This window comes from Chaetodon auriga, chromosome 5 (genome assembly GCF_051107435.1).
Source record: "Chaetodon auriga isolate fChaAug3 chromosome 5, fChaAug3.hap1, whole genome shotgun sequence".
Classification (NCBI taxonomy): Eukaryota; Metazoa; Chordata; class Actinopteri; order Chaetodontiformes; family Chaetodontidae; genus Chaetodon; species Chaetodon auriga.
The window spans coordinates 16431517-16444492 of record NC_135078.1 but is presented as its reverse complement, the minus strand read 5'-3'; the positions used below and the strand labels follow the sequence as shown (position 1 = coordinate 16444492).

At 42.3% G+C, this 12976-nt stretch overlaps 1 protein-coding gene across 3 annotated transcripts in view; it reads right to left on the bottom strand.

Moving 5' to 3' along the window:
* The window catches only part of dmxl1 (Dmx like 1), a 51055-nt gene that overhangs the window by 20848 nt on the left and 17231 nt on the right, over positions 1 to 12976 (bottom strand). For all 3 annotated transcript variants that reach the window (XM_076731320.1, XM_076731322.1, XM_076731321.1), the window contains exons 19-33: positions 11563 to 12830; positions 11177 to 11435; positions 10237 to 10370; positions 9675 to 9861; positions 9465 to 9575; positions 8076 to 8245; positions 7556 to 7653; positions 7258 to 7423; positions 5993 to 6121; positions 5693 to 5831; positions 3918 to 4717; positions 3384 to 3482; positions 2725 to 2892; positions 1151 to 1342; positions 556 to 632 (exon numbers count right to left, since the gene is read on the bottom strand). In XM_076731320.1, coding sequence (XP_076587435.1) covers positions 556 to 632; positions 1151 to 1342; positions 2725 to 2892; positions 3384 to 3482; positions 3918 to 4717; positions 5693 to 5831; positions 5993 to 6121; positions 7258 to 7423; positions 7556 to 7653; positions 8076 to 8245; positions 9465 to 9575; positions 9675 to 9861; positions 10237 to 10370; positions 11177 to 11435; positions 11563 to 12830 — 3997 coding nt within the window. The remainder of the gene's footprint in view (positions 1 to 555; positions 633 to 1150; positions 1343 to 2724; positions 2893 to 3383; positions 3483 to 3917; positions 4718 to 5692; positions 5832 to 5992; positions 6122 to 7257; positions 7424 to 7555; positions 7654 to 8075; positions 8246 to 9464; positions 9576 to 9674; positions 9862 to 10236; positions 10371 to 11176; positions 11436 to 11562; positions 12831 to 12976) is intronic.

Below are 12976 nucleotides of genomic sequence, written 5' to 3'. Positions count from 1 at the left end.
CACGTACACACAAACACACACACACACACACACACACACGGAAACCAGAAGACATAAATTAGCATAAATTCTGCCAGCATTTTGTCTTTTAAACGCTAATGCTAAGACTAGGAAAACAAAGTGAGATATCTCTTGATAGATAAATAATCCAGTGGCTTCGTGCTGTTAATGGAGTCGTGTCAAGGTGAATATGGTGAAAAATGAAGAAATTGTATCAAAGTTAAGCATCGCTCGAAGTCATATAAAGAATGCAAGAAGCTTGCTCAGAGAGACGCTGCACTGTATATACCCACTATGAGCTCAAACCTTTTTGAGTCAGGCTGCGTGAAAGCACTGTTTCAAAATGCTGGGCTGGGATCAGCAAAGACTTATTTCCCCAGATCCTGAAATCATTGTTAAGAAATGGATGGCTTGAAAATAGCTCAAGGTTTGTATTGTATTAAAGTTCAATATGAAACTTTTGATTACGTTGTGGAACAGTCCCTGCAACATGGTAGCCTAAAGCGTTAATATCATAAAAGTAATGCCAACAGGTGAGGCAGGTGAGACGCTTACCTGTGGGTATGTCCATCACACAGACACTGATAAATACAAGCTGACAGGGAGGCAGCCAAGGTGTGCATCACATAGATCTGACGTAGGGCGCAAGGTAAAAAAACAAAAACAAAACAAGCATTAATTAGTGTTTGAGGTACATGAATACAACCGACACTAAGAACACTTCAAAGACCAAAGTGAAACTTTACACATCTAAGCAGTCATTAAACATTGACACACAACACAAACTTCAAAATTAGTTCCCAATTTTGAGCTACCTCAAACACATCTTTCTGTACTGCAAGTTCTTCTTAGTTATTGGCAGACATACTAATATGGACAGATCTGCAATAACATCCTTGCATCCATGCAATATCATCCATGAGATCCATCTGGATAGACATTTATATCCAGGCTCTAAAAAAACTTTCTCAAAGTTTCTTTTGCCTCAGAATTCATATATTTTACTGTGTGGGTCACTGCGCAAATTTGCCAGGATCATTGTCCTCCTTCAATAAAATCAGATTTATGGTCTTTCAATAGGAAATATCCATTTATGCAATCAACAATACCAGAAGTAGAAATGGATAAATGAGAGCAGAGACTGTCTCACCTCATTGTTAACAACATCAGGATGTGGAGGAGAGTCGAGTGCATTGATGGTCTGCAAGATGTCATGAGTCAGGTTGGTCAGGTAGATGATGGGATTGGCCACCACGGTCTTTACATTGGCAGTGCAAGCCATCAGAAGAGGGATAGAGGTTTGCTGACAACATGGCGTCACAGCTGATTGGATGGAGTCATCCTGCGGGGAGAAATCAGAGAGGAACACATTAAAATGTGGGTTCATTCATTACAGCATGTCTGCAGGTAGACTAAAAAACAGCACATACTGGTGAGACAACAAGGAGCACTCATAACACCATAATTAAAAACAAGTGTTTAGTGTTCACATAAAACTCTCACACATACACAGCTACACACTGCACACACACCACAGTGACTTGAAAAAATAAGAGCAGTTATATATTTGACTTTGTCATTTCTTTTTTTAGTAGGTAAAAGAGACAGCTCACAAAGGGTACTGGGAAAAGAGGGGTGCTGCTTTGAACTTTGAAGCAACAGCTTTTTCCTGAGCCGTAATAAGTCATACACGATCCCAGCACTTACAGAGTGCCTGACATGTTTACCAGAGTATGTGTGAGTGACGTTTAAAGAGCTAAAAAGAAGAATAGGCAATGAAGGGGAGCCCGGATTTGTGTATGTGTTTGCTAGATCCCTGAACACGACTTTCTGTGTAAGAATACCACGGGCTTATGTTGGTCACGCTTGATGAATCACATTCCGCCGTCACTAACCTCCCTAACAGAAGCTCTGCACAGTGGCTGAAGTTAAGACAAGAGAAAATACAAAAAATTTCCTCAACAACAAAGGAGAAATTTGACAACCATGGGACCGGAGCTGGGACAAATGAAACTGTTTTTATTTCAATATCAAAGTAGGAGAGTATAAAGGACCCCCAGTGCCCATTGTCTGTGCTAACATTTAAGAGCATTGTTCCCACGGTGGCTCATTGAGTTGTTTACCTCCTAAAATTTGACTCAATCTTCTAATAGCCAGCCTAAGGCAGGACCTCCCTCAGGAGCTCAGAGAATCAGCAAACTGTCAGCCTATTGCTGGAGGTGTAGAGACAATCGCCAGTGCACAATAAGTAGGTCTGAGTGTGTGGGTGGGTGTGTGTGTGTATGTGTATCTTGGGAATCGGGTTGCATTAAGACAAGCTCGCAGATGGTGTCATGTTCGTCTTTCATTTGTACTTTGCCCCCTCATCTGTTCAGTATCCTCCCTTCAAATAGAATATGTGATCACTTAAATGATACTGCTGCTCTGCTGATGCAGTGAATGTTTTTACATGCTGCACACATGTTTCTTATTTTTTTGTCTTTTGTGTTGCAAACAATATTTTATATTCACACTTTTCTAGTTGCTCCTATAAAACAAATCAGGGGTATATCACTTTAAGACCATTAACTAGGGCTGCACCAATTTACAAACTGATCTTTGACCAGCAAGTGAAAAATCAGTTTGTAAAGTTACTTTGTGGCAGCAGCTACTGAGCCGGACTAAAACTGGTCATGCTCTGTGTATCAGTGGCCTTTAGTGAGCATCTGTGCATGTTTTAATTACCTGGTGAGACTCTTGAAGTAATAATATGAGCTCCATGCGTACAGACGCCAGTCCTCCACCGTGGGAGCCATGCAAGCTGCAGTAGCTCAGAAACATCCTCAGTAAGGGCTGGTTACTCTGCAACCAGTGTCTCCTGCTCCTCTGGTTGTCACCACGAGGACTCCCAGGCTAGAAAATCATTTTAACTTTATTAGTTTTATAGAAAAATCAATCAACATCCCAGTAAATATGCCGATATATCGAGCTGGTTAAAATACTCAGAGTGCTAAAAACAACTGTGTTTTATAACAATGGACATTAATCTGTTCTGTCAACAATTAATAAAGTAGTGGGTCTTTGAAATGCAATTTTAATTTGTACATACACGGTAAGTGTACTGTGCAAGTGTAGAAATGTGGAATCAAGTTTGCTGCTGAAACTGAAATATCTGAGCAAAACTTACAGCAACAAAGATTTTCGAAACTCTAAAACAGAAGTTCAGACATTCGTATATTCAAGGGAAAACGGTGTAAACATCGTTTTAATAAAACACAATTTTTCGAACCATCTCAAGACACACTGTGCCGTTGTCTTAATTTTTTTTATTGCAGCAAGTGTTGCATCGATTTTTGCTCATGAACATCTGACAAATCTTAAAGCAGCCAACTATCTCCACCCACCTGTTCCTCCTCCACCGACCCAGAAACAGGGGCATCACCCTGGGCAGACAGCTCTGGCAAGCAGGGCTTGTAGCTGCAGCAACGCTGGAGAGCCACCACCTGAGGAAAACAAAATTTTATTTTAAAAACAACTTGTCAAGAAGGAATTTATCTTGCACGCATGGGGGTGAAAGCAAAACATTTCACGAAATCGTTAAAGAGTTTTCACAGAAAAGGACAAACAATTTCATGAGAGAAAACCGCTGGAGTTATTGTCGATATGATGTTTATATGCACTGACACAGTGAGAGATAAAATCTTCAAACAGTGAGTGTGAAGACAGGAGAGATGTGTAGGAGTTATGCAAGTTATAAAAGTTTCATTGAGTGAACCCAAGGGTGCAGCAAGAATACTGCTTCACCACATGGATGGATATTATAACTTAATTTAAAGTAAAAAAAATATTATAGATTTGATCTTTAAGTCTTTAAAAGTGTGTGTGTGTGTGTGTGTGTGTGTGTGTGTGTGTGTGTGTGTGTGTGTGTGTGCTATCACCTCTCGCTCTAACCACTGGTAGAGCTGGTAACGAAGCTTCCCTCCATCCAGTTCATATCCTGTGGACAGCGTCCGGAGCTCATTGGTCATAATCTTCAAGCAGGCGGTAAACTTCAGCTGGGCCGCCAAGATGTCATTAGACGGTGGCAGGAAGTCATCGCTCTCCTCGCTGTGCTCTCCCGTCACCATCTCCATTAGCGGCGACATGGCGTCCTGCGTGTCCTGGAACACGCTGCTGCTGTCTGCAGTTCTGCCGCTCCGACCATTCTTGGTTTCTTCTTCATCCTCATCAGCTTCTTCATCATCATCTTTGTCACTGTCCCACTTCAGCTCCAGGGACTCATCTGGCAGTGTCAGTGACGGCTGGCTCCAGTCAAAACTTAACATTGAATCTGACTGGCTGTTGGATAAGCTGTTTCCGTCTGACTCGTAGCCATTCAGAGCTGGCTGAGACCAGTCTGGGTCTGATATTTGTCCATTCTTGCTCCCAACACTGAGTTCAGGAGTGATGCCTGTGTCCTCCTGGTTGATGAGTTTGGAATGCTTGCGGACTTTGGGCATCTTGGAGAGGACTTCAAGTGCTAGCATGGGGCAGCCGGCTTGTAGGTGTGCGTACGCAGCTGTGAAAAACAGTCTCCTCTCCTCCAGGCTAATGGAGTCAGCTCTGCGACCCTCAGCAGTCAGGCCAACTTTAGCCTTGTCTGAAGAGCCAAAATGGCGGCGAAGGAGGAGTGGGTGGGTACGAAGGTAGGTGTAAAAGTTGAAAACCTCAGGGTTACATGAAGACACAGGAGAGGAACCTGTCAGATGCAAAGACAGAAAATTGGCTTTTATCTGTCTCAGCGGTAAAACACGGCCTCCTGTACTGCTTTAATGTCAGTACCTGCAAAGACAAGCTGTGTAATTGGATCAGACAGAGAAACAGAGCTACAGCTGGACTGACTGAATCTTTGCTGAACTCCTAGACAAACTGCGGCATACAGCTATGTGAACACTGAAAAAAGGTGATGTATTAAGTACACCCTTTTCATCCTGGTATAAACAATGTCAAAGGACCAAAACATTTGTACTGAAAACCCAGCCAAGACAGCTGAGGAGGCTTTTTCAACTTTCCATAAGCCAGTGTTCTCTTCTCTCTAAGCATATTAAATGTGCTTTAAGAACATCATTTAAGAAACACATGACTGGTTTGGCTCTTAAGTCAAAGTGAGGTTCATATCAAGTTCAGTTCTTCTGTTTGTAAGGCAAGCTTTGTATATTATCTTCAACTAAATGGTCTTCTGTGTCCACTAGACTGCAATTACTTGTGCAATTTCACATATTTAAAGGACCAAAAATAGTCCCAAAGCTGAGACATTTTGTGAAAACTAAGAATTCAATCTCAGTGCCAAATTACTATCTGCAACACTCCTGGTCTACCTCCCCTGGTTTCATCTACAATGCTGCATTTGACATACTTGCAATGTCCACAAAGTGAACAGGATATTGAGACATTTTAAAGGCCTCTGACAGTAAAGACTATATCTATTACTGTAGGAACTTAGAGTCTAACTTAAACTTTACCTGGTCAAATGGCAGTTTTTCCAGTCATAAATACAATGCATTTCAAAACAAAATTAGGGTGGTGGGCTTGCTTCTACTGAAAATGTAGAATAGAGAACTATGGGATAACAATCCTGAAGGTTATCAGTCGGGTATACCACCATCTTAGTTTCGCCTTTGCACAGAGGTAACAAAAAAAAAAGAAATAAGCATACTGAGGACTGCAGACCTACCAGAGTCAGATTTGCTCACACTGGATCCAGAGCTGGCACTGTTAGCAGGCTGCTCGAGTAGAGTGTCCAAGGCCCTGCTGTAGTCCTCCAGGACCCAGTGCGCCATGCTCCGCAGGAACGGGTCCGGGTGGGCTTGAATCTTGAAATATAACAATTAAAATGGCTCATTATGGTTACTGCAGTGCATTAATTACCAAAATGCTGCAGAGTCAAACATCACTGGGTAGTTTGATGACTGAGTGCATTTTCTACATTAAAAACATTAGCCTGTGGAGCCTGCGTTACACTAAAACTCTGCACCTGTTTGTCTTGTCCCAGCACATGTCTCTGGAGGATCTTTTTATAGGTGGACGCCGTCTCAAACTCAGATTCATACAATCTGGAGATCACCAGGGCCAGCTGTAGGTCCTGCATTTTCTCCACACACACCTGGAGGAGGGAAAGAAAGCAGGACATCACAGTCTGTCATCAATTAAAAATGGCTTCTTAACTACTGAGACAGGACTGAATGAGATAAGACAACAAGGCAGACAAATAATGTATATTCTGAATACACAGTAATCCAGTAGGACATGATGATCTTCAAAAGTTACAGTTTTCCTGTTTATCTATAAAATATGAAAGGGAAAAAAGAAACCATGAAATAATTGCACATATTATAAAATTCTGTGCACACAGCAAAGACTTTGTGGATAGTTGAAGTTGTAGTGCTCTCAACCGGTAAGGTGTGAGCTGCATTTCAATGAGACAACCTCCCAGCCACAGATACTAAGCAAAGTCAATTATAGCCCTTTGCTGGGTGATGCTCATTTCCATAAAATGCTCAGAGAAGCTCCAGTTACTCACACAGATGAAATAATGCGACTCCAGGGACTTTCTAAACAGAAATAACCTTGATGATATAAAAGGTTAAGCATGAATGCTGACACACAGCTGTCTTGATCTGTGAGCAGTGAGATGGAGAGCTGTAGGTTTTTTCCTGTGGTTAAGTTAACCATGAAAGATGGCAGAAATACTAATGCCAATTTCTAAATCCTTACGATACCTAACCAAAAGTATGCACGTTTACACGCCGACACACAAAAATTACGCAAATATATTTTTATGAAATGGGAGTGTCCCAAATTACAAAGCCTCAACAAGAGTGCGGTGCTGCTGGTTTATGAATGTGACCACAAGCTATTGAAAATTCTCACAAAAAGGAGCAAAGACAGCAACACCCAAGAGTCAACCGCCAACATCAATAATTCTTCAGCGCATTGTGTTAAAAGACACCACTGCTGTTTTAATAATGAAAAGGATGTTGCACACCACAGAAATAATGGTGGTGGGGTCGGTTTGTGTGAATGTGGTTTAACCGCTTTTATTATACCATCAAACACTGCCATATGAACTGTTGGAAAAAGAATCAGAATGCTACAGACATCCTATAAATGAAAATGAGCAGCTCTTGACTACTGAAAGAAAGGTTTCTAACTTAGGATGAGCAGGCTGCCAAGTGGCACTTGCAGTTGAAGGAACAAGTGCTTCCTGCAAACAGTGTGTCATGTCTATTTTCCACTTGCCTCCACAGCATCCTTAAGGGAACCAGCCAGAAGGAAGAAGGCTGCAGAATGCTGGAACCGCTGCTTTCCCAACAGAGAAAAGGCATTTTTCAATGCTGCTTTCCTCCACCGGTCCTCACTGAAGTTGTTGCGGAAAAACTCTGTCATTTTGGCATTCTTCTGAGACCTGAAGACAGTATGGATTCAAAACAACAATATCGGTCTTTTAGGTCTTCAGTAATTACTGGTAGGGGCAAATACTGTAATGAACGTATGTGCACTTGTATTAAATGTGCAAAATGATGTCAGTTTTTCCAACCTGTACAATCCCCACACCACTGCCTTCTTTTTCATTGCGAGGTAAAATACAGCAGCATCCAGAGGATCATTGTTTCTCTGTAAGGAAGCTCTGGCAACCTGACAAAAAACAAAGAAAAAACACACAGACACACGCAGACACAGACACAGACACATGCACACACACGCACACATTCAGCTCACACCTCCTCTACCTGTACAGTTTTATCCACCAAATAATTTATATCTTTATGGATCATCTGAGAGAGTAGCTCAAACTCAGTTATAAAGGCGTTCTTTACAGAAGCTGGGGGTCGCCAAAGTTTCACGTGGGGGGAGGCCCTCTTCATTTTAAGGGGTGTAAGAAAACTTAAAAAATATATAAATATACAGTAGGCTTATAACTGATTATAAATTTGAGATTATTATTGAAGATGTAACAAGCTGCCTATTGAGTATGTATGAGAAAAGATAGACAGATGACGTCACTAGTTTTACCTAAACTGATTATGACAATTGACTCATGTCATTATCCGCCTCACCTTCTCAATACACCTGCGTAGCTTGTTGGTGCTGCGCAGCCACCAGCCCACGCCCATGGAGCGCAGCTCAGGCCAGGTGGGCTCTCCCTTCTGCAGGGCAGGCAGCATGTTCAGCAGCTCCTCCTCAGCTTCCGAGTGAAAGGCCCAGGCATAATGACATGTTGACAGGCCTGCAGAGAGAAGAAACGGACACGTGGAACATGTTGTCTATTTCATGGAGAGAATAGAAACACATATTAATGCCTTACTATGGGGGTTAGGGTTATTAAGGTTACGTGTTTAAGATTATTAAAGTCTAGTGGTTGTTCAATGTGGTCATTCAGAATAAGGCATTAATAAGTGCTTAATAATTAGGAGTCAATATGCTGCTAACATGCATGCTAATAAGCAACTCGTTAATGTTGAATATGTGTACTTTATATAAAGTGTTCCAAGAGCTAAAACTGATAATGTTATTTACAACAACGCAAACATATATTTAAAGCAGAGAGTTATAGTGTTGTACAGCTGCCCACTGAGGAGTTCTATGGGAGCAGACATGGTTTAAGTGCCTTGCTAAAGGGCAACTTTACTGCAATTGTTAAGGATGATGAATAGACTATGGCTTGTTCACTTCTCTCATTGAGACTTTTACTGTCAAGAATTTACAACTGAAACCATCAGTAACCCTCTCTTTCTACCTTAAGGTGTCTTTATAGAGTTACTGCTCTGATACCTAGGTGGGCACTGGAGCTACTTCTAAAGGAGCGCAGGGAGACAACTCCTTAGGCAGCAAGCTGGAAACTTACATAAAGTCTTCAAGATCATATAAATTGAAAACATATGAAGGCCTTTAAGGCAAAGAACTCATAGTTGTCCTGTGCAATGTGTTGAATACAGTCTTTGCCTTCTCCTTAGTATCAGCTATTGCACTGAATTCTGTTCTGAAACTTAACACTTTACAGTTTCTTTGAATACATGCCAATGTAGACTTTTCAAAATCCACATGAACCACTCTTCACATCAGCATAAATTAGACACTCCACACAGCACTGAAAAGAAAATATGTCATTTTCTTCCCTCCTGTTGTTTCCTCCTTTCACAACAATGGTGCAGGAGTTGAGTTTTCATTAAAACAAAATTATGACTGGTGTGTTAGCTGCATGCCAAATTAATTAGAGCACACAAGGCCAAACTGCCCCCTAAGTTACCATATGACCGGCTGCTGACAAGCAATGTGGCTACTTTTTAAACCAAGTTCACTGCAGCGCTCACTCCACATAAAACACACCAAGGCAACATGAGATCACTTCCAGTAAACAAATTATGTGAAATTTTAGCATTATCCAATGAATATAGGAGAAACACACCCCAATGAAAACAGTAATGAAAACAACCATTTCATTGTACCTTGCCGTAGCAGCTGTGCTCGGTGTGCTGGAGGCAGGGAGGTAGAGAGGAAGGTATGGAGTCTGACAGCCAGTAAGAACTTCAGACCACACTCATCCAGTGTCTCTCCACCTGGTAAATAAATGACAGACAGCTCTTACTGCTTTTTCAAAACACAATTACATGATGTTGTGGAACGGAGCACTTATTTTATGTTGTTAGTTGCAGTACCTTTGCTCTTGCCCTGGCTGCCCTTGAGGTCTGTGCTTGTGGTAGCAATGGTGTCAGCCAGCGCCATGAGAGACATCTGCTCCATACGGGTTAAGCCTGGTAAACTGGAATGAAGGAGGTGACTGGACAGAACCTGAGCATGTTCTGGACCGAAGTATGTTGGACTGTACTGGGACAGGTCAATGACCTACAGAACGGGAACAAGAGAGAGACAAGAAACGTAAAATTAATTGGTATTTGTAATTTATAAGACAACACATAATAGGGGGAGGTGAGAAATAATAATATGAAAAAAGGGAGAATATGTCATGGCTGGATTCAAACTCATCACAAAATACAACATAATATTGTATGTATATATTAACTTCACTGGCTAGGGTCATCATGAGCTTTAACCTGTCCATCTTTAAAGGCAGCAAAATATCTAATATATCTAAAATGAACCTTGACGTACACAATTACGTCTGTTTAAGCTGCTCACTGGAACACCAAAAGAGCCCAAAATGTTGCTATCCAGTCTCATTTTTATAAATTCTCTTTTACCAATCCAATAGAAACCGACCTTGTTCCCCATTTCCTCTTGATCACTGTCCAGAGGGTCCAGGTCCGCTATGCTGGGTGTTTGAAAGAGCTCATCATACGCGTCAGTGTGACTGGAACCATGCCCACTATCTCCGCTCACACTGCCCACCTTATCTGTAGGGAGGCCCAAGACAGAGCTAAATTACACAAGACATGTATTTCCTAAGAGATGTGCAGAAAAATCCCCTCCTGATGGGGATTAAAGATTGAATAAAAATACCAAAGAGTGGGAAATGTTTTTACAGTGTACGTGTTTCTGCTTTCATTCTTCTCACTTTGTGTCCCCAGAGACACAATGAGGAAAAACTAGAAGACCAAAGAGTAAAATATTATTCTCAGTCTCTTACACCATGAGGCACGGTGGATAAAAATGGTTGCTGCTTCTCCAGTATAAATACTGCTTCTGTTTTTGTTTATGCACCTCCTTAAAAGCATAACTGGAAAACCTTTTTGATGTTTAACATACTCTGAAAATCCTCAGTTTTTGCCCTTTTCAATTCAACAGCAAAGAAAATGCATCTACAATCTACCTCATTTTTTTAAGTTGTTATCCACAAGTGCAGTATTTTAAGATTAGCATAGTCCAGCATCTCAAAGCATCTCTACCTCCCAAAATGGAAGACATTTTCAATTGCTTTTAACACTGTGTTAATTGCTTTTTAAAGCAATGAGTGGTCCGGCTCTAGCTTTAAATTCAGGTCTGTAATTTCCTGCAAAGAAATAGATAAAATGCAAGATTAAAAAAAAAATGAGGTGATGCCTTTGTAGTTTAATGTAATGGAATATTACAGATTAGATCTACTGTAAGTAAACACCCTTCATAATGTCTGACTACTTCTTACGTACTGCTGAAATAAAGTGCATTATTATTTTATTCATTACTGAATACTTAATTCTAAAGTCACGTTTTGTACACTCACCAGGTTTTGGTAACGTGTCCTCATCAGCTGCTAGAAGTGCGTACAGAGGCAGCGGAGGGATGGAGCTTATCTCTGTGTAGTCGGGGGTGGAGTTCTCTGCTTTGCTGAATATCTTCCGGTCCCGTGCTGTGCTGCCTCCTGCGCTGATGGTTCGAGAGCGCACGCGTTTCTCGGGGTTGCTTGCGCTGTCTTTAAGTGCCACAATTTCTCCAGCTATGCATTTCACCAGATGGGAGAGGATGGCTTTGGCACGGTGAACCTTAAGGTAGAAAAATTATTTTGCACATTTATATTTTAAATGTATATCAGTGCTGTAATAAAGAACAAATAACCAAAAGACAAAATGTTTAAGTATAGACAGTATTTGAGTAATTTCTCTAACTTACCTTCCCCAGATCCATGAGCTCCAGTAACTGTACAGGATGGTACTGGGGCAGAGTGGGAAAGAGTTGGTGAGCAGCTTCAAAAAGCCCAGAATCTTCCATCTCGACAGGCAGGTCGTAAGCTGTTCTCTTTCCACTTAGTTTCTGAGCCAGGCTCATCATTGATCGTGTCAAGGCCCTTTTGGGAGGGGCCAGTGAAGACATGGGGGCCCCAAGGCTGAGACCCTCCTCCTGGCTCTGTCTGACGGCTGAGATTATGGAGGAGACGCTGCTGCTGATGTCTGTGTCTTGGGCAATTGTGACATTGGGTTTGGGTGGTGCTGGGGGCTGCCACTGGGAGTAAACGTGCATTTCACAGTCCATGCCTACCACCAAGATGCCGTCTCGTACCCAGGAGAGGGAGACTGGAATGGGTAATGAGCCTTCAACAGAGGAGACCAGATCGACTGATCGAAGCAGAACCAGTCGAGACGAGCTCTGGTCTCTGCTGGCATCAGATGACAGACAGAGTTCCGGAGGCTTCCCAGACAGACGGCCGTACATATAAATCTTTGTCCCGATACCAACAGTCAGAACATGTGACCCATTCTCTTGGGAGACCCAGTCCAAATGAACCAGGTTCTTACCAGTAGAACCATGACAGTTCTCATTGGGAATAGAGAGGTCCATGTTGCTTGAAATGTTGGTACTTCCAGTTGTGCTATTGCAAATACCATAGTTAGCTGTGGGATCTGTGCTGTCCAGAACTATGGTCTGCTCTAAAATCCACTGCGAACCGCCGGTGGATTCACACTGGAAGATGCCAATGTGGACCAATGGTTCTCTGGTGGTTGCGGGGTTGGGGCTTGGAGGGAGATTTGGGCTACGCTGAACAGTCAGAGTTGGGGTCAGGTGGGTATTGTTGTTGTTGTAGTGCATGTAAGGGGAGGATGTCAGGGTGGGAGGAGAAGTCAACAGTCCGTGAGGGTTCAGGTGAGGTGTTGAGTTCAGAAGAGTGTTTGGTATCTGCCTGTAAGCAACTGCAATCCGTCCAGCGTGACAGCAACTGACCTCTATGGGGCGACCTTGCACACTCACTACGCTGCTGCTGGGAAGGGTCTCCTCCACCAGGAGAGGCCACTCCTCCCATTGGTAGACCAAGTTGTCCATACTGGAAGGCTTTGTCGCAATGACGCTACACCTCCAGAAGCGTACCTTTCCATCAGAACAGGAAGTAGCAAGGAGGTAAGGCACGCGACCAGCCGGCAGAGAACATGAGGCGCTCAGGTGACCTAGGAAGAGAGTTGACAAGACACTATTAGGCAACGATGTTTCTCAATCTCTTAATTCTAGAGCTGTAGATTTTTCATCCTTTTTCAACCATTTCTGTGCCTTTCTTTAAATTGATTTGACATTTTTGTCAGGTTTTGTTTGATAT